The 25,837-nt window shown below is 31.8% G+C and overlaps 2 protein-coding genes across 4 annotated transcripts in view; both read right to left on the bottom strand.

Annotated features, from left to right (window-relative positions):
• Positions 1-114: 114 nt before the first annotated feature.
• LOC148628043 (uncharacterized) lies at positions 115-14,676 on the bottom strand. The gene is made up of 10 exons (XM_088583928.1): positions 14,524-14,676; positions 10,661-10,815; positions 9,841-9,973; positions 8,058-8,206; positions 7,067-7,203; positions 6,482-6,607; positions 5,312-5,879; positions 4,244-4,421; positions 3,532-3,638; positions 115-1,874 (listed from the first exon to the last, which is right to left on the bottom strand). Exons 1-10 carry the CDS (start codon positions 14,575-14,577, stop codon positions 1,715-1,717), a joined length of 1,767 nt encoding a protein of 588 aa, XP_088440054.1. The 5' UTR covers positions 14,578-14,676; the 3' UTR covers positions 115-1,714.
• A 3,471-nt stretch (positions 14,677-18,147) lies between these two features.
• LOC148628042 (uncharacterized) overlaps positions 18,148-25,837 on the bottom strand; it is a 34,411-nt gene continuing 26,721 nt past the window's right edge. For 2 of the 3 annotated variants that reach the window (XM_088583901.1, XM_088583910.1), the window contains exons 13-23: positions 25,559-25,746; positions 24,181-24,327; positions 23,555-23,637; positions 23,103-23,374; positions 22,572-22,783; positions 22,085-22,240; positions 21,554-21,681; positions 20,999-21,261; positions 20,497-20,566; positions 19,752-19,948; positions 18,148-19,541 (exon numbers count right to left, since the gene is read on the bottom strand). In XM_088583901.1, the coding sequence (XP_088440027.1) occupies positions 19,153-19,541; positions 19,752-19,948; positions 20,497-20,566; positions 20,999-21,261; positions 21,554-21,681; positions 22,085-22,240; positions 22,572-22,783; positions 23,103-23,374; positions 23,555-23,637; positions 24,181-24,327; positions 25,559-25,746 (2,105 nt within the window). In that variant the 3' untranslated portion in view covers positions 18,148-19,152. The remainder of the gene's footprint in view (positions 19,542-19,751; positions 19,949-20,496; positions 20,567-20,998; positions 21,262-21,553; positions 21,682-22,084; positions 22,241-22,571; positions 22,784-23,102; positions 23,375-23,554; positions 23,638-24,180; positions 24,328-25,558; positions 25,747-25,837) is intronic. The other variant, XR_015922305.1, reaches the window with a different exon arrangement.

Genomic DNA, 25,837 nt, shown 5'->3' with positions numbered 1-25,837 from the left:
GTACCGTTCGATTCATTGTTATGTATCATATAAATTGCATGGGATAAGGATTGCGCAAAATGGTCACGCACATAGATGAAAGATCTACAAGATATTCATAAAACAAGTCAAGCGATCTTTTGTCATTTTCATGACGTTTTAATCAATTGAATTGATTAACAAAAATGACATAATACAAAACTAGAAAATACATAAAACATTAAATGACAAGATTTCCGTTCGCAGAATTCGAAATCACATTTTAAATTCACACCAGCATGTCAAATCAACTGATGCGTACTATATGACCCTGTTCAATAATAAAAAAAAAACAATTAATGTACTGATGTTTGCATAACGACCATGTAGGGTTGTAAATCATATGCTTAATATATAAATTTATATTATAAACTAGTTTGTTTTGATGTTTGTTTTTAATAGTCATAAAATGAATTTAATAACATTATTTTTGCGAACTATATAGATTACAACAACTAGCTGTTTTACATGAAATGGATAGTTCTATATTTTCAAGCTGAGAATAAGTTTATATATCCATGCATCTCTGTCCTTTTTTCCATGAAATTTGATTACTTCTCAGTATTTGTTCATGAATATTTGATATAAAAATCTGCAAAAAACTTTATTTTCAATTTTGACATATCAAAGCGTTTGAACATATGGTAATAGTTTCTTGATTTCTTTATTTCCAAAAAACTTCTGCTTTTGGGCACCCTTTAAAAGATTATTGAGAAAAAATAAAATATTTGTCTGGAGACTTTTTTAAAAGCTAAGAAGAAGCAATTGTTTGACGCTCTTCAGGGAAAAGAGTGGTTTGACTTGTTCAAGATTCATTCAAACAGACAGACAAATATCACGTAAGCAATTTACACCAATAATATCAAAATAACATAAAGGTCTTCTACAAGTAATTGTGTATTATGGAAGACGAACGAACTAAATACTAAATCCAATTTTTACAAATTCTAATCAGAGAAAAAAATACGACATAGGTATTTGATGGTAATGATGTTTATAAAGACAATGAATATGCGTAGAACAAGAAACAGCCCAAGAAAATGACAAAATATATGATGAAACCTGATGAAAAAGCAATTTCGAATCGAAGCCAAGAGCATTGAAAGAACTAATAAAACAGCAAAACTATGGTATTCTGCTCCGGATTTAAAATGTACTTGACCCGACTTTTTTGTAAATAAGTACAGTAAACCAGAAAGAGTTCCGTTTATTTCAATTGACTGTTGCTTACGCATTGTGAGATTGTTCAATCGAAAATATTTTTCCCTTTTGATAAAAGAAAAAACATTTCATATGAGATTATTACACTCAAATGTCGGTCAATGAGTCCGAAATTGCTTGGAAAGAAATTGAAAGCGAAAAAATCTCAATTTGAAATTTTCAATGAAACTTTAAACCAGATAAAATAACAGATGATTCGTAGTCAATCAGTCACTTGTAAAAAGTCAGCGGAGGAGATCACATTTTATCAAAAAGAGTCGTGAGATGTGTTGATGCTTGGCGAATGAATTGAAGCAAGAATATTAGAGATTATAGCAGTGGAGTGATATATTGGTGATCGAAACATGGTTATAATGTCTGCACGTGGTATATAAAGAAACATTAACGAATATCAATAATATCAGAAAGCACTATCACTTACAACAGTATGGATTATAGATACAATGTAAAAAACTAAAATAATTATCACAGCACTTTATGGCATGGCACTAAATCCTGCGTTGTCTGACCCCTGATTATTTTGTTTCTTTACTTCAAAATATAATGAATTTTCGAACGATTGTGATGACGATGCCGGTTGAGTAACACTAGCATTATTTCGTGGAACATCCCCTTTATTTTCAGACTCGATAAACCTGAAAAAATAAGACAAATATCAAATTTGCTTTATTGTTCTGTTTTTTTTTATGAGTACATCTAAAACAAGTCGAAAAGCAAAAGATGGAAAACAAATGAAAAACAAATGCTGATATATAATATTCCTCTTGGTTGAAGGTTGTTTTTCACATGTACGACGTAACAAAAACGATGAATAGAAACGACCTAACAAAATCTGCGGTTTAATACATCTATAGAATATATATATATATATAAAAAAACAAATAGCATCTCACATCGTATATCACCTGATAATATGAATTTCAATAAATACCTCAAAATGTGTAGACAAACATTAATAGCCCTTTATTTCATATCTTCTCTGGAAATCTAGTTTTCACTTTTTGTCTCGGACATCTGTTCTGAAATGTGTCAAGCTTTTTCTTCTTGTCTCGCTCTCTTGTTTGAAAAAGAAAAACCTTGATACATTTCAGAACAGATGCCAGACGCAAAAAGTGAGAAGTAGATTTCAAGAGAAGATATTAAAAAAAAGATCTGCATTGTAGAACAAGAACATAAAAATAAATGATGTTATTCCCGACTTGCGGACCAACATTTTGTCAACATTTATCTCCCTTTGGAGCAGGTGTCTATTCGGAACACGCAAGGTTTTCCATCCGATATCGACGATACTTTAGAAAACCTCGAACATCAAAAGGGAATTTCTCGTTCTACTGACCCTGCCTTAAATTTTCTTTACCCGGGATACAAATGAAAATCATCTTATGTAATCTACCAACAAAATGAAACACCCTGTAAATTTTAGAAACACCGTTGTGTTTGTCTGCTGGGGATTCCATTTTCATTCGAGTTAACTCTTTTTTCTTCACCCGAATCCGAACATCGATTAGAGAGACTTCGTAATTATACCTGCTCTTATGGGAGGTAATTCTGCAAAAACAGGATAAAATATGGCTGCATCCCGAGCTCCGCAAGTAGGGAATAACACAAAAAGAAATACAAATGGGTTGGCATCAGTAAGGATGGTAGCCAAGGATAGACACAAAGTAGAAGCAGTGTATCATGACCTTATCTGAAAGTGGACACGGATATGATGGGTGGGGTGGGGTGAGATGAGGTTTAAAACAAACCTAAGACCAAATTATGAACGATTTTCTTAAAAAGCAAAGAAGAGGAAGTCAATGACAGAACAAGAAAATCGAATACTCTTTCTTACGATATACAAAGCAAGATAACTCAAAAATGATATTGACAAGAACTGTTTTAAGTGTAAGTGTTTGTAAGAATTAGGCAAAATGGGAAAAATTAGAAACATGCATGTCAAAACCCCACAGACCTGACCATGTAATATCACACAGGGATGCTTTCTATATTTGATTAGACCATTATTTGATCTCTGCATCACTGGCTTTGCGCAAACACTTTTCAATAGAATCTTAGAAAAATGAGATTTTTGACAGCGTTATCTGCATTTCAAGAAAATTGTAACTAAATGGAGCAGAATAATACGGAAAATCTTGTCTGTTTTCCTTAATTCTGATGCTGCAAATAGTCGAGTTACACTATTAAAATGATGGGTTTTTCATACCATGTTTCACATACTGCCTGATTCTTACAAGGACTGACACGTAACGTTTCAAGAACATGTAATATCAGGATGGTAAATGTACTTACTTTCTTCGTTTGTATAATATGAAGATACCAATGGCTATGATAAAGCAGACAACACCAAGGACCAGGATGACCACCACGTACCAATAACTATGCATCCAACTATTAGCCTAAAATATTCAAATATGCAATATGAATAAATCAAAGTTATTTAATATTTTGTCTTAAAATAATATGTTGAAAGAGATCCTAAAAGTTAGTGTTCAAGGAATAGGTATCATATACAAATATTAAATACAAGTGTTTCTTTAACAAAAGCTTGAATTTTTCTCTAAAAAAAGAATCAAATGTAGATATTTGTAAGACTTCAAAGGAAAGATTTATGAAAAAGCTTCTACAACGAATATGACAGTGTTTGACTACTTTAGATTTTTTAATTGTCTTATGCAAGTTATGAATATGTTTGTATTCCTATATCAATTATACTAATTAAACTGCACAATGCACGTGCATTATAATGTCATACAATACAAACGTTAAATGAATTATTATATATATTTTTTTAAAAGCCAACTATGTACAAAACTATAAAGTTATTATACTAAGAACTCAATATTTCAATCGATAAAAAACTCACAAGCGCTCAAACGAAGAATCTGTATTTCAAGATAATACACCTGAAGAAACTTGACATTCTGTTACTCTGTGTGTGTGTGTGTGTGTGTGTGTGTGTGTGTGTGTGTGTGTGTGTGTGTAAAGGTTACAAAAAGCTTACATGATAGTCTATTTCATGTGAGTGGGCAACAGCTGGCCTTTGTCTAACAATAGGCATAATGATATGGTTTTCTATAACGTCACTTGGTGTGTCGTCAAAAACATGCTGTATAATAGAGCTGTTGACTTTCTGGTTCCCATCAAAAGCAGATTCTATTATAATTTCACTAACTATATCACTATAAAAAAGTAGAATCACGTTCCATTAATGATATGATTTCAAATACACATGTACATAGTTTTTCTGCCTCCTTATGTGAAAGAATTGAATATTTTCACCACCAATTTTAAAGTGTAGGAATATTTTACTATCATCAGGAAATAGTATTCATTTTAATCTGATGGTTGATAAAAATAGAAATATTAGACAACACTATTAAAGGCGATTTGCGATCAGTTCTAATATGACGTCCTTAACAGGCTTTGAGACCACAACTGTGGCCGATTTTCGATTGCCATTTGAGCAGCATGATTTGAGTGTGTGCCCACCTTAATCATGTGAACAAAGACACAGAACGTTCTGATGTGTACCAGCTGTTTTCATTCATTTCAGTAGCGTGAATGAACATCAAATTCATATTTAATAAAGATAGTAAACGTTATGTTTTAGAAAAGTTTTATCATATTCCGTAAAAATCACTGTAAACACACTCGATAGCATTCGCCACGTGCCACGTGCGCCATCATGTTTGAAACCAAACAATAACAATTGTCAATGAATGAAACATTGTACCTGTCCATGTGTGATCACTGCGTTAAAATGCAAACGACTATTGTCTTATCTAACAGCGATCGACTTAATTAGCCCTTTCTTTCAATATAAAAAAAACAAAGTAAAGTTTCACTAGCGTCCATTTCAATTGACATAGCTAGTGTAAAGTGTACAGCGTTATTTGGACAAAATATGGCGGGTCTTAGGTTGTCGTTATAGGTCACTATCTCTCGGGGTAACATAATACGACAAAAATTGTCAGCCCGTGGTAAAACAATGATAAGATGGAGTTTCCGTGATTTATTTCTAAATTCTATCTGACTTTGAGAGACATAACTCATTAACCAAGTTACCTACCCTTCTGATGTTTTCTTTACTTTATATTTGATATCTAAATACAACTGGTTTCTAATCTTTATAAGTTCATATAACAGGTCTCGTAACCCTTTACCAACGGAATCCTTATTATGTTTATCTATTCGACCTCTAACCGTCAAGGTTGGATAAAAGGGAGATTCTGCTGAAGAAGCCACTTTATCTTGGGTTGTCGTGGGAATTGTGTTAGTGTCTGTTAAGCTTCTTGAATTGCTTTTATTCTCTAAAGTACTATCAGTTGTTGTTAACGTTTCGTTGGATGTTTTATTTGATGTCGCCATATCCGTAACCGATTCGATCACATTTTCACAGAAAATCCCCGAAAATCCGGAAGGACAAATACATTCTATATGAGAAGAGTTTGAGGCACACGTCCCATTGTTGTGACAAATCATATCAGAACAAATATCAAACTCCATTTCGCAGATCAACCCAACAAAGCCGTCAGGACATGCGCAAACAACATGTCCACGGAGTAATTCACACGTTCCTCCATTTAAACAGGGATCGGGCGTGCATGTTGCATTTACTGTTTCGTTACAGTGTGGTCCTACATAACAGTTGAAAAATACATGTTAAAAACATAAGATACTTTACAAAATATTGTGTTAGCTAATTACTATCTTGATGTGTAGGATTTTATTTTAACTATATACTTTATGGGTTTGACTTGTTACTCATGAAACAGGTAGATATAAATTATGTGTTCCCTTACATGTACCCTTACCATCTACAGGGTACCAAGTCAAAGTTAAAGGCTATTAAACTAGTGGAATTTGTCGAGTGTAGTACGCTCTGTCATATTTTTCTCAATTGAAAATATTCTTGAATTAATATGGTAGAACCTCTATGTAATGGATTTGGCAACCTATTTCGATAGTTCTTGTTTTGACTACTTTTTGTATACAATTAATTCTGGGATTTAGATCTTCCTTTATCTTTCATTCTAATGCTGCTGATGAGATGTTACTCCTTGAAACATTCGTACAGCATATTGGAATAATTTACAATATTTATGATTGGTAGTTCGTATTGTAAGACCGTTTTAGATTATTTAAAGGCAGTTTACATAAAACATTCGTAAAATACCTAGTGCTTTGTCTATTTTTGTAGAAAACAACACTTATAAATTTAAACTAAGTTTACCATTACCTTCGAACCCAGCAGGACAGACACAGGCATAACCCCGTGGTGTATCAACACATTCCTGTGAGTGGTTACACGGGGAATCTAAACATTCGTTTATATTATTCTCATCACAATATTCACCACTCCAACCTATGAATGGGAAATTGTAAAGAAACAAAGAGCAGATACTCAAAGTCATCAAAAATAGAAATGTTCAACATTAGATGCAATCCCAGTTTTTACAGACAATTCAAAAACTATTATGATCCCGAGTTCCTCATGAAGAAACTTTATTACTATTCAAATCAAAATACCAAAGTTTTATACATTTAAATTTTAAACGTCTTGGTATCATCAGTAAATTTGGTTTATTTTTGCGCTCTTGTCTAACCAATGTTTGTCTTTTTAAAGGTATAAATATATTGATAAAACAATAAAAATGTAAATTTAACAGGATGTAATGCTCAAAAATTGGATACTGTCATACCTACATGCATATATACATTTTATTTCCTGTTTTGATGCTTATTGTTTATTCATACCAATCACAATTGGGCTCAACAACTATTTTGGACTTGCTTAGCTTTTTAACAGGTATAATAATTTTACCTTCATCGCAGATAGGGAGGCCAGTTGTTGAGTCACATGTTAAATGTGAGTAGGGGTTCTCCGAAGGGTTACAATATACGTCACATTGTTCTCCGTAAAAATGTTCGTCACAGTATACCTTTACGTTATACGTTAACCTGTAATCCATCAATCAATTAAAAATTACATGAAAATCCTGATTGGTATGATCATAACGTACAAAAGTTGCATATAGCATTTCATTCGTTCGCAATACTATTTTGTATATCAGACTACATTGATGAACGTGTATTACTAAACAAAGAGTAAATAGGAAAATTTTCGTTGCTCTTCACTCTAATGCCACAAAACAAAGCATTCGTACTATGCCATGTTAAAGGTAAATCTCAACTTAAGTAGCAGTCTTGGTAAGAATCCTGTAACAAGGCTACATATTTTATTTTTTGTTATCACGTTGCTCTATATGATGAAATGTACAATTATTCATTCCAATCTGTCTTATAGTCGATAAGGGGATAGTTCACATTGAAATGTATAACGTTTTAAACAAAATATCAAAAATGAAAATATATGTAGGCTTTCCAAACATGAGTCACATTTTGCATAATTCTTAGCTAGAGTAGTACTTAACTTGTTTAGTACAACAACAGAAACAAACCTGCTGCGGTTTACAAAACAACAATTATTGCAGGCGTAAACGAATTTTAACAATGTGAAAAGTTATATAAATTAAACTATGCATGACATTGATGTGGATAGATTTACAAAATAAATGTCATTAAACGATCGAAACAAATTTATTTAAGTCCAACGGTATCATTGCGAACAAAATACAGTTGCACTTTTAGGCTTAATATTCTGTTAGTAATATTATTTTTACAGAACCCTATTATAGTTTTTATTTTAACAACGACGTTTCAATTATTTAAGAAATAATAATCTGCAGTACCCACTGGCTGTGTTAAGCTATTGGCAAGAATGAATGACACATTGTCTTTTGCATTCTACTTACACGGTTCTTTTTCTCATTTGGAATGCCCCTACTGCCGCTTCGTGTTCCGATCTAGATGCTCGTAAGCCAAAAATATCACTTAGAAAATCGACATGGTCGTTACTATTATCATCAACGTCCCAAACTTCCACTTTTAGTTTCAGTTCACCCTACAAATAAAATTCACGATCAGAAGAAATGATACCATTTTTTATAGTTTAACTGGTATTGATTTAAAATTATTTTTTGGTCAGATATTGTCTCTCCCAGTTAAAGATTATTTATCAAAGAACAAATTTAGAGTACTGCACTGATCTAGGTGTTGAATTATTTCACTCACTACCCTCGTATTACCCTTACTAATGTTGTAAATTGGCGTAAGAATATTTGTGTATATTTTCTGTACCACCTACTTTAAATAATTCACTGAAATGTTTAGTCCATACATATGTATACTTTGTGAACTTTATCTATTTTGTGAACTACCAATTATAAACTCTTCGTCTATAATGGTTAGGTATTTAGTTAAAAGGAAATGTTGCAAGTACTTTTTGTCCATACATAAATGAATATATATAATACATTATTAGAGCTTTAAGTACACACCTACAAAGCTATCTAAGATACTTCCAATACAGTAGGATGTAAGAATGTCTAAGAAAGTGAACACATTCTTAGAATAACATACGTCAAAGTTGAGATGAATGTTGTAAATATTTCGAGTTCTATATCAGATTTTCAATGGTCTCTTGAAATTCAATTTATGCATAGAATCAAAACTCAATAAAATTATAACATACACTATTTGTCAACAAAAAGTGTTATACAACAAAATGCCCCAAGCGGGTCCGGGTGTCAAAAGAATAGGCCCGCAGCAGCGCTAAGCTTGTCGTAAAAGGCTACTAAATAGTGCTGAGAACACTCGCCGGTGGCTAGGGCGCTCTGCCCACAGAGCAACTGCTTTGTGTGCCCCAGGTGGTGGAACGGGGTAACCCTGGCATATTACATGTTGGGGGTCGTCAGGCCATAATACAGAAAACCTGACCGCAAACCATAGTGGTGCAACGTGTTTGGATAGAGGCCACGTTCCTCGCAGGTTAAAGAATCCTTATGTGGTATTCTCCCGGAGTAGGATCCATAGGGCCATTTCATATTCGTCCCCTGAATATAGCTGAAATATTGCTGCTCGGGCGTTAAACCCAAACAATTAATCATATAAAACTAAATGCATTTCGTTATTGTTATGCATTTGCAAATTCCTTTATGCAAAGATTTTGCTGGAAACTCTCTACCCTTGAGAATAAATAAAATGGCAAAAAGCTGTTTCGTACCCCACAAAGGATAAAAAAATTAAGGTTATTCCATACACTAAATTAAAAGAAAACTGAAAAATGATGTCAGAATCACACCTATATGAAAATATACTTTCACTCAAAAATGTTTTCACTCTCTGAAATTATCACTCTATTTGGTCTTTGTATACTGAAGACATTTGCAAATTTTGCTTTTTGACTGTCTAATCTCTAAATTGTTTAGGACTTTGATAGACTGATCTGCTGCTGAAATCTTCATTTTTTAGCGTATATCAATGCGCTTTTAAATCATTTTACAAAATAATATGGAAAATCTTTTCCTTATTCCATGATATTGGTGATGCAAATAACGACAGAAAATTTCCATGTCCAAGTAATGGGCTATTTCAAACCAAGTTTCTTTCATTGCTTGATTCGTACAGATACTGACTCTTAAATATCTGTTGCAAAGCATTTGCCAGGTGGTATCCTATTCGCATTACAATACTTACTGGCCAAGATTCAAACATAATTTTGATAGGATTTTTTATTCCTGCTATAGATGATCCAAAGGAAACTGTGTTACTATTTGTAATTTCTCCAGAAGTCCGGCTAAAGTAAGGGCATTGATACATATTGTCAGGTCTAAATGAAAAGAGATGAAATAGATGAAAATATTTGTCCACAAATTATGTATATTTGATTGAGTTTAAGGAGGTAGGCCTAGGGTAAGGGACATAACTCTTGAAATCAGTGATATGTTTGTATCATATTCAATTTCACCAAAGCCTATCAAGCTTTCACTTGAAACAGAGTAAAAATTAATCCAAGTTACTTTGATGCCTATATGAGATTGATATAAAAATCCTGAGTACAAACGTTCAATGATTTGTAAGAGTTGTGTCCCTTACCTTAGGTCTACTTCCTTAAGTTATAGATATGTTTATACATCACTTCTGTTTAAACCGCGATAAATCTGATTTTAAACTCGTTGCATCTGAATCTGTTTAACAAATAAACGTTTGATCTAGGATTTCGAAATAGCTTTTTCACGATGTGCTTTCAATTATTTTACAAAATGAGTGCGTATCATTTGATAAGTATTGATTTTGCTCTTAAGCATTATTTAAAATCATCAGTTCTATTCAGCACAGACCTCATCCATGGTGCCTATATATCAATTATCACCAAACATTCAACTTTTTTTGGGTGGGGGTACATTGAACTCAAATGTCAGTTAAATGTTGTCTTTTTTTTCTTTTTTTTTTTTTTTTTTTGGTTTATGCCAACAGACGAATGGCGTACTAAAATATAAGAATGATATAAACGCACCCATCTGCATCATCAATGCATATTTTAAACATGTGATCACAATCACTGAAGCAGAACGGACCTCTTCCGTCACAACAATGCCCATTTGACCCAACACCACCGGAATTTATGTATTTCAGAAGACGGATTTCTACAGTTCCACTTCCAGCTACAGTCTGGAAAAATAAAGATAATAACCAAATAAAAAATATTGCCAGAGAAAAAAAAAACAGATGTATGAATATATAACAAACGTCATGCCTTTAATATTCATTGTTGTTATTTTAATTTGTATGACAATGAATTGTCTTTTGTAAATTATTTGTGCTTCATTTTAAAATGTACACGTGTGTTTTTATCATCATGTATAATTGGTGTTTTATTGTTTTTCTACTTTTTTCTAATTTAACTTATTATTTTGTATACTTAATCAGAAGATACCTCACCTTTACCAATTAAAATTCAGGTACAAAAACGTAATTAACATAATATAACATTCCAAGGGAGATGAAATATTTTGGAAAAAACTACTGAATTTTGAGTTAAGCGTCTATTTAGTAAAACTCCTTTTCTCTTAAGAAGAGACAATGCTTTTATTATTTTCTTCCATGTGGCAGCTTTGCTCCTTAATTAGAGACACCTGTCACTCCTTTTAGTTGTCATAACACAATAATTACAAAAAATGTCTAAAACAAATTTGAAGCTTATAAAATTATATAGTTTGTACTTCCAGAAAACACTATTTATATGTTTTATCACGTGCAAAACCGGTAGTTAGAGTAAGTCTCTTTGCAAATAAATCTGTATTTATCAATATAATTTTGACATAAACACATGCATAAATTATTACCCATAAACAGCTAATTTCATTGTATTCCAAAGAAAACACATAGTTTTGAATGATTAAAGATGCCGATAAATCTCGTGCCTTCCCTCCGGGCTTCATTGTTACATAACAACAGAATTCCGTGCATATGTCATTTATGCTTTAACATGCTTTAACATGCAAATCTTATTACTAAGCCCACACACTCGTTTTCCGGTTTATTTAAACGCTTAAAAATGTCCTGTAAGTTAACCTTTAAGTAAAATTTTGGAATAAATATTACAAAGATAGTTACAAATGCATATCAAATCTAGTGTTTTACAACTCGTCTATTTTTAGTGATTTCTCGAGCTAATAACGGAATCGGCGTTGAATGGACAATTTTCTTAATGAAAAGACTTATCCTTCATCAGAAAGAGTTCAAATGAGAGGGAACTGAATTGCAATTCAATGAAGCAGAGTGTAATTTAAGTTATCGCTTTTGTTTTCAGGAAATAAGCGATTAAACACACTCTTCTTTCACATACACATTTTAAATATTTTAAATCAAAGTAAATGAAATTAAAAAAAAAACAATTGTTTCATTATATCTGTAATTCGATTCGTTCAATCCAGACTCTGGAAACACAAACTATTCATTGTCAAATACATTGCTCATAATTTACGTTGTCATTGCAAACCAGTGCATATTTCTTATCATAAATTTATAATCTCATGTCAATCTAGATTTTTTAAATTGTTATTCTATCATTATTAACTTATTAGATACCACATGAAGATTATTTCCCTTCATTAGATTTACATATAAAAAGTGTTTCCTATTTAACCTCTATGCATCCAAGATATGAAAGGAACATGCAGACAGGATTATTTAAACAATACCATCATTGGGTTTGGTTAAGTCAGTATACACTGTTAACAGTTTAGACAGGTTATACTGTTAACGGTATAGGCAGGTTACACTGTTAACGGTTTAGACAAGTTATACTGTTAACATTTTAGACAAGACATATTGTTAACGGTGTAGACAAGAGACAAGTGCTAACAGTTCAGACAAGTTACAGTGTTACAGTGTTAACAGTTCAGACAGGTTACATGTTAACGGTTAAGACAGGTTACACTATTAATGGTTAAGACAGGTTAAACTGTTAACTGTTAAGAAAAGTTACATGGTTAACGGTATAGAGAAGTTACAATGTTAATATTTTAGACAAGTTATACTTTTAACGGTATAGACAGGTTACAGTCTTAATGGTATAGAAAGGTTCCAGTGTTAATGGTATAGACAGATTACAGTGTTAATAGTATAGACATGTTACAGTGTCTTTCTTATTTCCTACAAGTAATGTGTGAATTGGTTACTACGTCATTTGCCGTATTATAACAGTGATACATTGTTTTGTATTAAATGTTATGTTTCCTATGCATATATCATAACTAAAATAGACACTTACAAGTAGTATTCGTCATTGCATTGTATTTAAACGAATATTGTAATTCATGTTCCATAAATCATAATATACTGCATGATAAATGTATCAGTATATAATCCATATATTAATGCTGCTGATGACAGGGTACTCATTGAAATACGTGTGCAGCTTATCGAAATTTTACAACACATATAATTGTATATTTGATACAAATGTCACATTCCGTGCCTTATTTGAAATGACCTGTCCGGTATTAAAACAGAAATACCAAAGTGTAAAACGGATGGAAAGCATTAAAGTTTGACAAAATACCGAGACACAAAAATATAGACGAAGAATAAGTCATAAAGTAAAATCGAAATTACATTTAGAATCAAAATTGACTCTACTTATTGAAATTTATACATACAACATTTAGATTTATTATTTTTATATACAGCGATCAGGAAGTTATATGTGAACTTTGGAATCTGAACATCTACTTATGTCGTGTTTATCTGTAGTTATACACAATAACTGTACTTTGAATATAATTTTCTCCTGTATCAATTCATATCTATATGAAAAAATATTTGAGTTACCTGTCATTGTGGTATCTTTCAATTTCTATTCATTGAAGATGTATACTTCAATTATGAATCAATATTTTATTATTTTATTCTTGGACCTCTTACGTCTGACGTCAATGATAAATGATCGCGTAATTAAGTTTAAATGTTCCCACAAATATGGCTTATCTAAAATCTTGAATTATTTTAGTTAACACCAAAAGATAATAAACTCAATTATAAGAGAAGAGAAGGAGAATAAATTCAGATTTAAGTGGTTGACCAGGTTCGTTTTGATTTTTAAAATATTTCTACGCATGCTTTTATGAAGAAAAATAAATTCAAGCATGCAATTGGCAAAATTTCATAGAAACAGTACTTGATGCAAAAGCGATTTTCTCGAAATAAATGTAAAAACAAAATTACCGCACTCACTGACATAAATCGGGGGGAAATATCAAGTGATACATGAATTTGAAAAATCAAGAATATACCCAAAAATGAAAATAGCCACAATGTTTCTGATTTGGTACAGACATTTCAAAGTAAAGTGGTGGGTTAATCAAGGTTGTATGGCAAGGCGAATCTCCTACTATCAAAGTAGATACAAGTGTACTCATAAAACATATGATGTCGATTAACAGAAACGGGCACATATTTACTTTAAATGTACAAAACTAGACGTCGTCTCAAAGACTATAATAGATAATATCTTAAATGAAACATTCATTTAAAACAAAAAGTACACAGCTAGTATTCAGAATTGATTTAATTTATTATTAATCAATTCAAAAGGTATGTATTGTACGACTAGAAAAGAAATATCATAACTAAGTGGACAAGTGTGTTATGTTCTGGTTGTCATATAAATTATGCATGTTATGGCGAATAAATCCGGAAATAGAGTCGGGAATGATTATTGCCTTAAAACGATAAGTTTCTTTTTTTTTTCTTTAAAGCGCTTAAAATAATCAAGTATTCCTTAAATATTATTGTTAGAACTATGTCTAGTAAAATTTTAACTTTAAAAAAATTAAATAGTAATCCTTAATGCTTTAAAGATAAGTTTAATCTTACCTTCAGAGCTAATAAACAGCAAGCTAAATTCCATAACTGAAACATAACAACCATTTCTCGATAAAACGAAAAATTAGTACAAAAATTATTAACCTCCTTCTTTACAGAATAATAGAGAGACACACTTCGTTACCTTAACTATATTTGATGGATGACTAAGTTGTCATTTCAGACCACGTGGTATTGTCTTGTCCAAAAACATTTGTTTTGAAACAATTATATGATGCACCACAATGACATTATTTCTTATTAATCACTTTATTGTGCAGGGATAATGTTAAAACATGTGTTATACTGTATCTTGACATTTCTACCTGTTTTAACAGCTTCACCTTGACAGCTTTTTGTTGGTCGTAGTGATGTATACAATAAACTCTCACTGTGTATTTGAACATGGTTTTTTTTCGAATGATGTTATTTTAGGAAGTGATAAGTTATAAAATTGACCCATTGTTTCAGAACATTAACGTTCGAATAATCAAATTACATAAATCATGTAGTCTAATAATAGATGATACTCATATACATTATTTCAGAAAAAAATATTGTACTGTTTAATCAATCAAAGGGCTAGAAATACTCAAATTGTATATATTAAACAAAGCTTTGAACTCTACATTTTTTTTTGGAGACAATCTGTTCAAGACTATTATCTGAATATAATAGTATTAAAACCTATGATTTTTAAAAAAAAAACTTGAGATAAAGGATACTACACACACTGTGAAGTCAGCCTCATATCTTGACCTACACTTAGAAATCGATGGTAAAGGAAAACTATTGACCAAACTTTACGACAAACGTGATGACTTATCATTCAGAATTGTCAACTTTCCTTTCATCTGTGGCAACATCCCTTCGGCTCCTGCGTATGGAGTGTTCACATTACAACTCATACGTTATGCCAGAAACTACGCAGACTTTTTGTATCGCGCTAGAACTCTAACAAATAGGCTTCTGGAACAGGGTTATGTTGCTACAAGATCGAAGTCATCACTACCGAAGTTTTATGGTCGTCATCATGAACTCGTGGATCGTTATGGTGTATCCATCAGCACCATGAAAACTGATTTATTCAACGGGTCATAGTTTTCCTTTCCTCGTTTGTCTACCCCGGACTTGACTTTTTATGAGCAACTCGGCGAGTGTTTCTAGAAAAGCAGAGGACGCTTACCCTACCGGTACACCTGGTCCATGCTCCCAGTTTTTAGTGGAGTCCGAGTTGCTCATTTACTTTTGTTACTTTGTATGTATGATTTTAGTTACTTTATGTTCTTTGTTGTGTATGTCTGTTTTCCATGTCTGGTCTTTGTCCCTGGATTACATTCTTTTGATTACCGCTATAACCTTGGTTCCCTTGATTACTCTTTATAACATTTTTGATATCCAAAAAGTTTCCAAAACAAGCTTTTACGAATGTGTTATCATTGTTCGCTTATTAAAGGATCGTTTTAACATGTATAAAGTAAAATAAACAAAATGTAGATTTGAAAAAAAAGTTTGAAATACTTACCAATTATTATTTTTGAATAATAACAAGCTTTACCAGATACACAGAAAGGTTACGCAGGTATATACAAATTACCCTGTGTTTCTGTGATTTTTTTACTGTAAAAATACTGTGATAGTTATTTTTGTTTCAATGACTCTATTTTGTTCTTTGCTCTGTTTCCTTCTGATTTTGGACCCCAGATTTTGTTTTCATAAACCGATTAGATTTTGGAGCACGAATTGTAATGTCACAAATTATTTTGTTGAATCTGAAGTCTTAAAGTTATTACATGCACTGAATAATAAACAGGTAAAAATGTTGTGCGGATGGTAAATTTGTTATCATCGCCATCTTGATTTAAGTTCATTTTATTTAGTTTTTTTATGCTTTTATGAACTAATGTACCAATTGCCAAATCTGAATTTTGGTCCGTTTTTTTTTTTTTTTTTTTTTTTGTTTTTAACTTCACAGTTCAGTTACTATATATTGACGTAATAGCGGGTTATTTTGGTGGTTGAAAATTTAGGCAAATTTGAGGCAAAAACGATGACAAAATGTTATCGATTCCCAATTTAGAACGCTAAAATTCGCAAAGATTGTTCCCCTTCTAACATTACCCTCTAGACGGTATACTGGTACCATTTTTATTTATTTATTTTTAATAACCAAATAAAATGTCTCCATTGCAAACCTGATTTTGTTAATAAATATCGAGGTTTGGACACATTTCTCTCTTTTTATAGGTGGTAAATATGACAAGAGTGATAATTTATACAAGCGATCATACAATAAAAGATAATGAAAAGAAAGCAAAAAGACATAACGTGTGAAAGACGCAACCTTTGATTTATTTACTGTATTAAATATGTCTGTTCGCAATTAAATTCGGGACTTTTTTTTACATACAGTGGTATTCAGTTTTGTGTAACTATTCATATTTGATGCAAAAAGTAAAGAAAAATGAACGACCAAAGAGTATTTCATATCTGTCTATGTAAGGTTTAAGCAGTGGGTGAAATAAAGAAAGAAAATATCCATCACCGTGACAATAAATTTGACTGGTATTACCATCAGAACAAACTAAAAAACGCAAGATTTTTGTATAATTTTGGTAAATGAAAATTTCGGGGGGTTCAAGCAATGCTATTTTATGCAAAAATGTGATGCAGATATCAAATAAAACTCATTTCAAATAGAGAAAACTTTATCGGGAGAAGGCATATTGTAAAATCAATAGATTTTTGACATCCATGTTACAGATTTTCTCATTTTGCTTGTATGTTTTGTCTTGCTCGTTTTCGTTTCTGAATGTTATGTAGCTTTTTTGTCATGTGTAATCCTCAATGGTGTCACCGTTTGAATCCACAAGTTCCCCTATGATTGACAGTTATGATTTGTTACGTCTTTCTCTCACTTCAGAGAAAAGGTGATTTCTGATAAAACTGTCATTTCCTCGGTTCTTCGAAAGGTTTCAAAACATGTTCTACTAATTTCAAAGTAGGCTTTATTTTCTCTGAAATATTCATTCTTGCATTTATTTAGTGTTTGATTTTTTTCTTTATCTTCCTGAATTCGTTGCTCAGGATTCTATAACAGTCTTAGTAAGAAGTCAACGGTTTTGTGTTGAATGTGTGTGATATATTATATCTTCTGCTGTAGCAGAATAACCTAAAATAAATAGTGACGACTAAATATTATACAATTTACTGAACGTAGGGCATTACGCAGTATTACAAATTTACAATATACATTATATATTGATTGTTATACTGAAAATGGCTGCTAAATCGAACAGACCCTAATTTGTATCGAAATACTGAGCTAAGTCTTAATGTCCTGACTCGCAGAAACAACAACCCACCGGTGGGCATTTCACACAACTTTGACACATAGTGTTAAATCTGATCCACTCGCATTTGCTCTGTATCAATAACTTATTAATTAAAAATTAATGGTATAACTTAAAATATAGGTTTTGTTATTAAATGATTAACTAAACCACAGTTATCTCCCATGGTCTATTTCTTTCTTGTATTAGCCTATAAAATGTTATATTCGAATACTTTCTACGTGATTTGCCTGTGTATAATTCAGTAATGTTAATTTCAAATTGTACTAATAACTCTGACACATTTCTGGGTTTTCTTTGGTATTTAATGACAACAAAATTAACAGATAATATCAAGGTGGACAAGATCAGACATAACAAAAATACGACAATTATGCAAAGCAATACCATAAATCCCATAATCCAGTGTTTTAAGTTGCAAAAAAAAATATTTCAAATAGCTAAAAATTAGAGCCATGTGTTATTCTTCATTAACATTATTTGTGGTATTTCATAATCAAGTTATAATGTCTACTAGTGTTGGGGACAATAGAGTTGCAAAACGCAAGTTTCCCGGTTTAAATTCTGTCAATGTATACTATTTATTTTCTATTTATGATTCCAGATTTCAGGATATAATGTCATCTGCTTCTACATCAACATCATTAAATGAGCCATATAATAAATAATATATCTACAATTTTAACATAAAAATGACAATAAATTACAATAACAGTAGTTCACAATCTATCAACATAAACGAATACAAATATCGGTATATATCGCAAATTGACAATGAATTCAAGAAGTTTAATTATCTAAACTAATAGTTATTTTAAGTGCTATCGAGACATCATTGACGTGAGACGATACATTAATATTCTCTAAATACTAAAATTTGTAATAATTATTACATCCCTCCCACAATAAATCAACAAAATAGCACTAAATTTCTCACGGAAGTAAGGCAGCTGACGTACACAACTTAAACCATCGTCTGAGACAGAAACTCGCGCACCAACAATCAACTATATAATGCACCATAAACTGCTTATAGTTGCTACATACACCCGGGTCGAAGACACCGTAACCATTTATTTTATATTTATTATTTTTAACTTATGACTTCATATGTTTTTTAGGTGTTAATTATATTGACTTAAAGTGCAAAAAAGGACTAATGCATCAAACTGGGTTTGAACAAACCCTTTTCTGACATCGCTTATGTAATTGTCGACGTCATTCGATGTTCGATTTGTGATTAAAATAACCCTTTTGTTAAGACTGAGTAATGAAAAAACTGAATTTATCATTCACTACTAACACTATTCGACTTTTCTCTATGATAAAGAGTTGATCGTGAAGATTTGAAAGGAAAGAACAAAGAATCATATGAATCGTTAACAAAACTAGTTGTTGTCCTCGTACTGTCGGACCTTTCACTCCTGCCGCTATAGCTGCTTCTTCCGCTTCCGGTGCTAGGAATTGATCCAGATGCCGACAAGGATCGAAGCGCTTTTTCCTGTTCTGGTGTTTTGCAGCAACACAATATAAGCCACTGGTCACGGACTCTTTTCTTGCGTATAACAAATAATATAAATATGAAAAATCCTTGCAAAGAGTTTAAAATGGTGAATGCATACTGGAATGGTAGACGGGCATCAGATATAGCAAGATATCCTAGAAACCAAGTAAGACCTGCAAAAGTAAGCATACATATCGATAATGTATTACTAGCAGGGCTTGCATATGATATGGACAATTTGATTTCACATGAAGTAATTACATTTTATCTGAAATGTTTGTTGAAAGTTCAGAAGCGATCACTTGCCATTAAAAGCGATTTCACAGTTTTATATTTTGATTTTTGAGTTTTGTAAATATTTAACTTTTTATATTTTTATTTACCTAGGAGCACAAAACTAGTGATTGCAGCTTGCAAATTGGCCATTGCCATTTTTGACTTTGACTGATTTGTACGTAATCCAGTAGGGCGTCTGAAGATACTGACGACAGTTATAACAAATACAATCAGGTTACATAATATAATCAATCCAACAGGTATAGCAAAGGAATAATAGAATGCTGTCAGGGACATCCAGCAACTGTTGAGAAAAAATAATCACGTTTAGTATGAAGCAAACTAATGTAAAACAGACAAGAGCATAGAAACACAATATCCACCATAAAGTATAGGTAAAACCCATCGCAATGGTATTCCTACTCAGATCCCTAAGAAAAAGGTCTGACTTCAAAATCGCTTTTCATAATGATGAAAAAGAGCATACATAGAAAAAGGACATCTTTAATCTAAATGGAGCTTGTGTTAAACGTTTATGTTTGGAAATATGTAACTGAAATTAAGGGAAATTCAAAGGTATATTTCAGCAATTGAAAATTCAGGTTTATACTTTTTAAATTAACAAATGAATTTCTAAAATAAATTAAATCAATATGTATCTGTATACCATTTCCCTAAATGCATGCACCGTCACAACATAAATACAGTGTACTAATATTGACTAGAAAATCATTTTAAGTTAAAATAATAAGCTTTCATGATTGTTTTCGCTCAGAATTGCTAAAGCCAACACCACTGAAACTACCATGTATTCCTCCACCACTTAAAATCAAATTTTGAATGTTAACATACTATCGACTTCCGCCAGAATATAAAGTGTAATCAATGCTGGACACGGAAATGACCGGAATAAGTGGTAGACCTGTAACAAAGGTTTAAACATAAAAGATGTCATGTCTGACGGAGACAAGAAATCATATGGAGGTACAATTCTTGTATAAGGTGAGCTTCTTATTCTATCGTACAGTGAAGTAGGAAATATGCAAATTCAAAAGCGATTAAATTGCAAATAGAGAATTTTTAAGAAAAAGAAGGTCTTGTGAAAATGGGAATTTTAGACCATTCAGGAGCTGAAGATAATACATGTGGAACCATGTAATACAGAAATACAAACAGACGTTATATGAACAACAAAATAATGGAAGGTGTGCACAAACAATAGTCATAAAAGGTAAAACAAATTAATAAAACAAATAATCATTAGGTAACAAATTGGAACACGGTGTGTCAATTTGACCGGTTTACAGAATGACAAGTATCATAAATTTGAACACCAGTTGTTAATTATACATACCCCAAGCAATGATAACGGTTTTCAAAGTATAACGGGTGACATAAGTGCCAAGAACTTTGACAAATGTAAGGTACTGGAGGAAAGCTTCCATTAACATCCACATAAAAGATGCCAAAATGAAGTAGTGTAATAAAGCTGCCACGATAATACATCCATAATAACTGTGGGTTTGTTTGATTCCAGTCAGGAACACCACCCACGAACACAGCATTGACAAGGCGAGGTTAAATAATGTCTGTTGAGCTCGACCACGTCTCAGTTTCCTACAAATGGTTAGACAAAGAAATTGTTGTCAAGTTAAGATTTATAGTACTATTTCTTTTATACATATTATTAATTCATGTTGTGATTTCATCAGAAAAGAAGGAAACTGCAAATATTTTATTTTCACTCATTGATATATATTTATAAAATAATTCGCACTTACTTATAAAAAATAATCACATTTATACATCTTGATTTTTAAGCCCCTTATCATGCCCTGATTTAGCAATTGTTACCTATGCTTTCCTAACTCTTTAAAAAAAAAACAAAAGTGACAGAATAAATACTAACTTAAAGAAAGCATATGAGATGATGGTAAGAGAAAGACCAAGAATTGACAGACTCAAACCAATCAATGATATGATGCTAAGTGATATTTCATGCTCTTCTGGAATTGGTTCTGCTTGTCCATAGAAATCCTACAAAGAGAAAATAATTTTACATTAGTATCCTATATTAATGTATAATGGCACTGTGAAATAGTACTAAGCTACCGTGACTTGAAGTCAAAATGTAACGTTTTGTTAACAAACTAAATAAAATGTGTGAACGTCCAAAATGTAGCACATGCATTCAAGACACGAATGGTTTATTCCATATTTTCGTTTGATTTAATAAATGTTCTCTCATATAAGAAATGATCTGATTAATTTTAAAAGGCGAATCTTGTAATTATTGATGTAGTGAAGTATTCTACCGATGAACTTGTCTACTGTTTACCTTATTTTCTTAATTTCTTAATTTCTGGACAAGGGATGTCACCCTTGTTGTTTTTGCCAGTTCAATAAAAAAATTCTCTTTATTTTAACATTTAAAACTTACGATTAGAACTGCAAAGTTCGTCAAGTGGTTACACAGGCAAACATCACGACCATTAATGGTACCATTATATGTACAGCCTCTGGCTGACCATCCTCCTCTATTACCGTTTAAGCTAAAGTCCCAATGCGCACACGTTTTTTCTTTGTCACCAACATCCTGTAAGAGAATATTATTTTTAATTATGTATATACCTACACTTTTGGTTACATTGATATTCAGGAATCATTAAAATTATTTAAAGATTCTAAACTTAAGAATTACTTTTAATCTGATTACTACTAAATTACAATCGATAGATTATCGTTAACCTTATTGTTATCGAAAGTGCAGTGTTTTAGACAGATATGTTTTGATGTATGTTTAGAAGTATTGACTATAGAATTCGATTTAATGTTAAAAGATAAAAATATGATTCTGATGATTCATACAGTTTTGTTTTTACTAATTATGGTTAAAATGCCTCAGACATATCAGTTTATCATGATACCTTCAAAGGCTTAAATATAGCCTTGACGTGCTGATCTAGATGTTCTATTTTCCTGCCTCCGATACTAGCTGATATGACAAAGCTGTTCAATAATCCACTATCATCAACAAACTGAGCCTCCTGGTTCTGTTGAAGACTGGATTGGGCTTGTGTCATCGTTTGAAATAGCCGTCCGTGTCGGTAAACCATCATGTAAAGACGAGATTTGGAGTCTGTACAAATAAATTTACTTTCTATCATTAAAAGATATTTATGTATCTATAAAGAAGGTTTTTGTTTTAATTCAAGCAACTAACTTTACTGTCCTTGATGTATAACTTAAAGTTATAGCAAAATTCAAAGTCAAGGATAAGAGGAAAGCGAAAACAAACGGCTTCTGAAACAAGAAAGAGCAAGCAGAACAAAAAAAAAACACACACAAAGAAAATATAAAGTTAAATAAATTTCATTTAAAAAACAAAGAAATCATAAAGTTAAAAGAAATCATTAAAAACACAAAGAAAACATAAAATTAAATAAATTTCATTATACCTGTCATGACCTCATTGACAAGTTCAGGTGGCAACTCGATAGCAGCATTGACATCATCAAGGAAGATCTGAGATCTGTTGTATAAGGTAATGATGTGACTGTCTTCAAAAATATCATGCTTTTGGTCTTCTTTAGCAGCCAGTCCAATCACAGGCTGAGCTTGGTGTTTCAAGTCCCATACTTCTAAGGCCACATTGGGTGTAACTATTCTGAACTGGCCGTAAACATTCAGATCCATATTTTCTGCTACCTTTTCCAGACTTTTTATGATACTGCAATTATAAACAACATTTGCATTAAGAATATTTGGAATTAAATTGAACCAATGTCCAAGTTTAAACTAAATAATAGCCTGAAATGAGTAATATCTTTATAACAAATACAGATATTGTATTTTAAAAAAAGTTTTGTATGTAATATATTTACAAATGAACTCAGAATTAAACCTTTACCTATTGGCCCTTTTCGTTTTCTTCATTTCATCGTCATCAACATTTAGGAGACGGTCAACTGTTTTGACTATGTTTTTACTGGTCTGAAATAAGTAATTATTGCTGTATCAAATCTTATATACAATATTGTAATCGTGTGCTTCAAGTCTCTTGTAATTGAATACATATATAAAAAGCGTATCTGAAAGAATGTGACTCACAAAAACGCAACAGCAAAACATTAAATCAACAAACGGATAACGCACACTTATTATATCAAGATTACCAACCAAAGTAGACGCAATATCAAAACTAAGACAGTTTAAGGAAGAAGCAGAGAAAACGGCGACAAAAAAATAAGAAACGAACAAATACAGGAACCATAATGAAATGAAAGAGAACTCAATTGGAAAACACATACCGCTAATGGTAACAGTATTTCAATATTTTTGGAACAGTTAAACTTTGTGGGATTGTTTTGTTTGTTGGTATGTATGTTTATTTTTGTTTTTTGTTTTTTTGTTTTATTTTGTTTCGTTTTGTTTATGTTTGGTTTTGTTTATATTCTCTTTAAGCTTTTGTATTTTTTTGTTTGTTTGTTTTGATTTGTTTCATATAGTTTGTCAATAATAATTCATGGATAATACCTCTTGTGTAGCATGATGGATCTCGGCTGTTTTGTCGACAATATCAGCCACATAGTCCACGTACTCTGCAGTAATTTCACCAGCTGTTTCTATAATTTCAGTGGTCTCTTCTATAACGTTTTCAACGTTATCATCTTCAACATTAGCCTTTATCAATAGAGAAAACTTAACATTAGCAATTTCTATTGATTTCAATGTACAGCAATATTCCTATTAATTCCATGCTGTAATTACATGTCAATTATCATTGTTTATTAATGTAAGTATTGTGCAAGCTCACAATATTTTAAAATTAACTTTCATAAAACAATGGTTGGTAATCTTTTAAGTGTAAGTGTTTGTAAGAATCAGGCAAAATGGGAAGAAAATCAGAAACCTGCATGTCAAACCCCACACAATAAATTATCACTCAAGAATGACTTCTCTATTTGAAAAGACCATTATTTGATTTCGACACCATTGGATTTGCTCAGAATTTTTTCAATCGAATCTGAGAAAAATGAGGGTTTTGACAGAGTTATCTACTCTTGGAATGTGCATTTTCAGTGCATTTCAATGAAATTGTAACTCAATGGTCCAGCATATGGAAAATCTTGTCTGTTTCCTTTATTCTGATAGTGCAACTAATCAAATAACTCTATCAAAAATGGTTGTTTTTTATACGATGTTTCACCTACAGCCTGATTCTTACAGGGACTGACACTTAATTAATTGTAAAGCTGAAATATTAAACAAGTGATGAATTCGGATCTAAAATTATACAGCTTACATTAAAACTATAATTAATTAATTAAATGCGAAATTTGCAATATTTATATGATTGGTTCTTTGGATTTCTTGTATAATTTTAACTTTGTCGTACAGATAATGCAACATGACTTCAAATTAACACTTGATAATTATCTTACAAAATGAAACAATTGTTTCGCAGTGGCTGTGGCGAAATACAAAATTGACTACATGGAAAAGGGTGACTGCCATTAAATGTTCATATAAACAAAATGTACGATAGAAACGGCCAAAAAATTATTTGTTTTTGATGTTTTAAACTTGCACGCTTACCCTATCGCTGCACCAGGTCCATGCTTCCAGTTTTTAGTGGAGTCCGAGTTGCTCATTTACTTTTATTACTTTGTATGCATTATTTTAGTTACTTTATGTTCTTTGATGTGTTAGTCTGTTTTCCAAATCTTGTTTTGTCCTTTTATTACATTTTTTTATTTCCGCTAGAATCTTGGTTTCCTTGAATACTCTTTGTTAGTATGACAAGGAGGTTGCCACTTTCTTTTTATGTTGCTCATAAACTTAAACCTAATTGCTGTCAAAATAAGAAAAAAATGCTGAACAATTTCTGTTTGCTTTCGAAAGGTAGTTATACCTCAGCTAGTTCTTTCAGTCTGTCTTCGAGGCTACTCTGCTCCATAACTGTAGGGTCGTCATCGTCACTAGAGGTGCTATCCTCGGAATTAGCTTCATCATTACATGTCTTGAATACCCTTATATTTGTCCAATGAGCTCCTGTCTCGAAATCTCCTTCACATTTAGCTCTTCCAGCGACCTCTCCGTCTAATGAATGGCACAGATAAAGAAAACTGAATGGTATTCAAGCAACAAAACACATATACTAAAGAGTAATCATATCACAGCCGTTTCCATT

This window comes from Perna viridis, chromosome 1, assembly GCF_037379345.1.
Source record: "Perna viridis isolate PV_CMFRI_1.1 ecotype Kerala chromosome 1, ASM3737934v1, whole genome shotgun sequence".
NCBI classification, from domain to species: domain Eukaryota; kingdom Metazoa; phylum Mollusca; class Bivalvia; order Mytilida; family Mytilidae; genus Perna; species Perna viridis.
Note: the sequence above shows the minus strand (reverse complement) of the source record. Positions and strands in the feature narration are given on the sequence as shown.

Bases quoted from the DNA above. Each gene is read 5' to 3' on its own strand.
- LOC148628043 (XM_088583928.1), bottom strand. From the start codon at position 14,577: ATGGTTGTTATGTTTCAGTTATGGAATTTAGCTTGCTGTTTATTAGCT. The intron at 9,974-10,660 runs GTGCGTTTATAT...CTTTTCATTTAG, and splicing joins TGCATTGATGATGCAGATGG to ACCTGACAATATGTATCAAT. The intron at 8,207-9,840 runs GTAAGTATTGTA...TTTTATTTGTAG, and splicing joins TTATGTTTGAATCTTGGCCA to GGTGAACTGAAACTAAAAGT.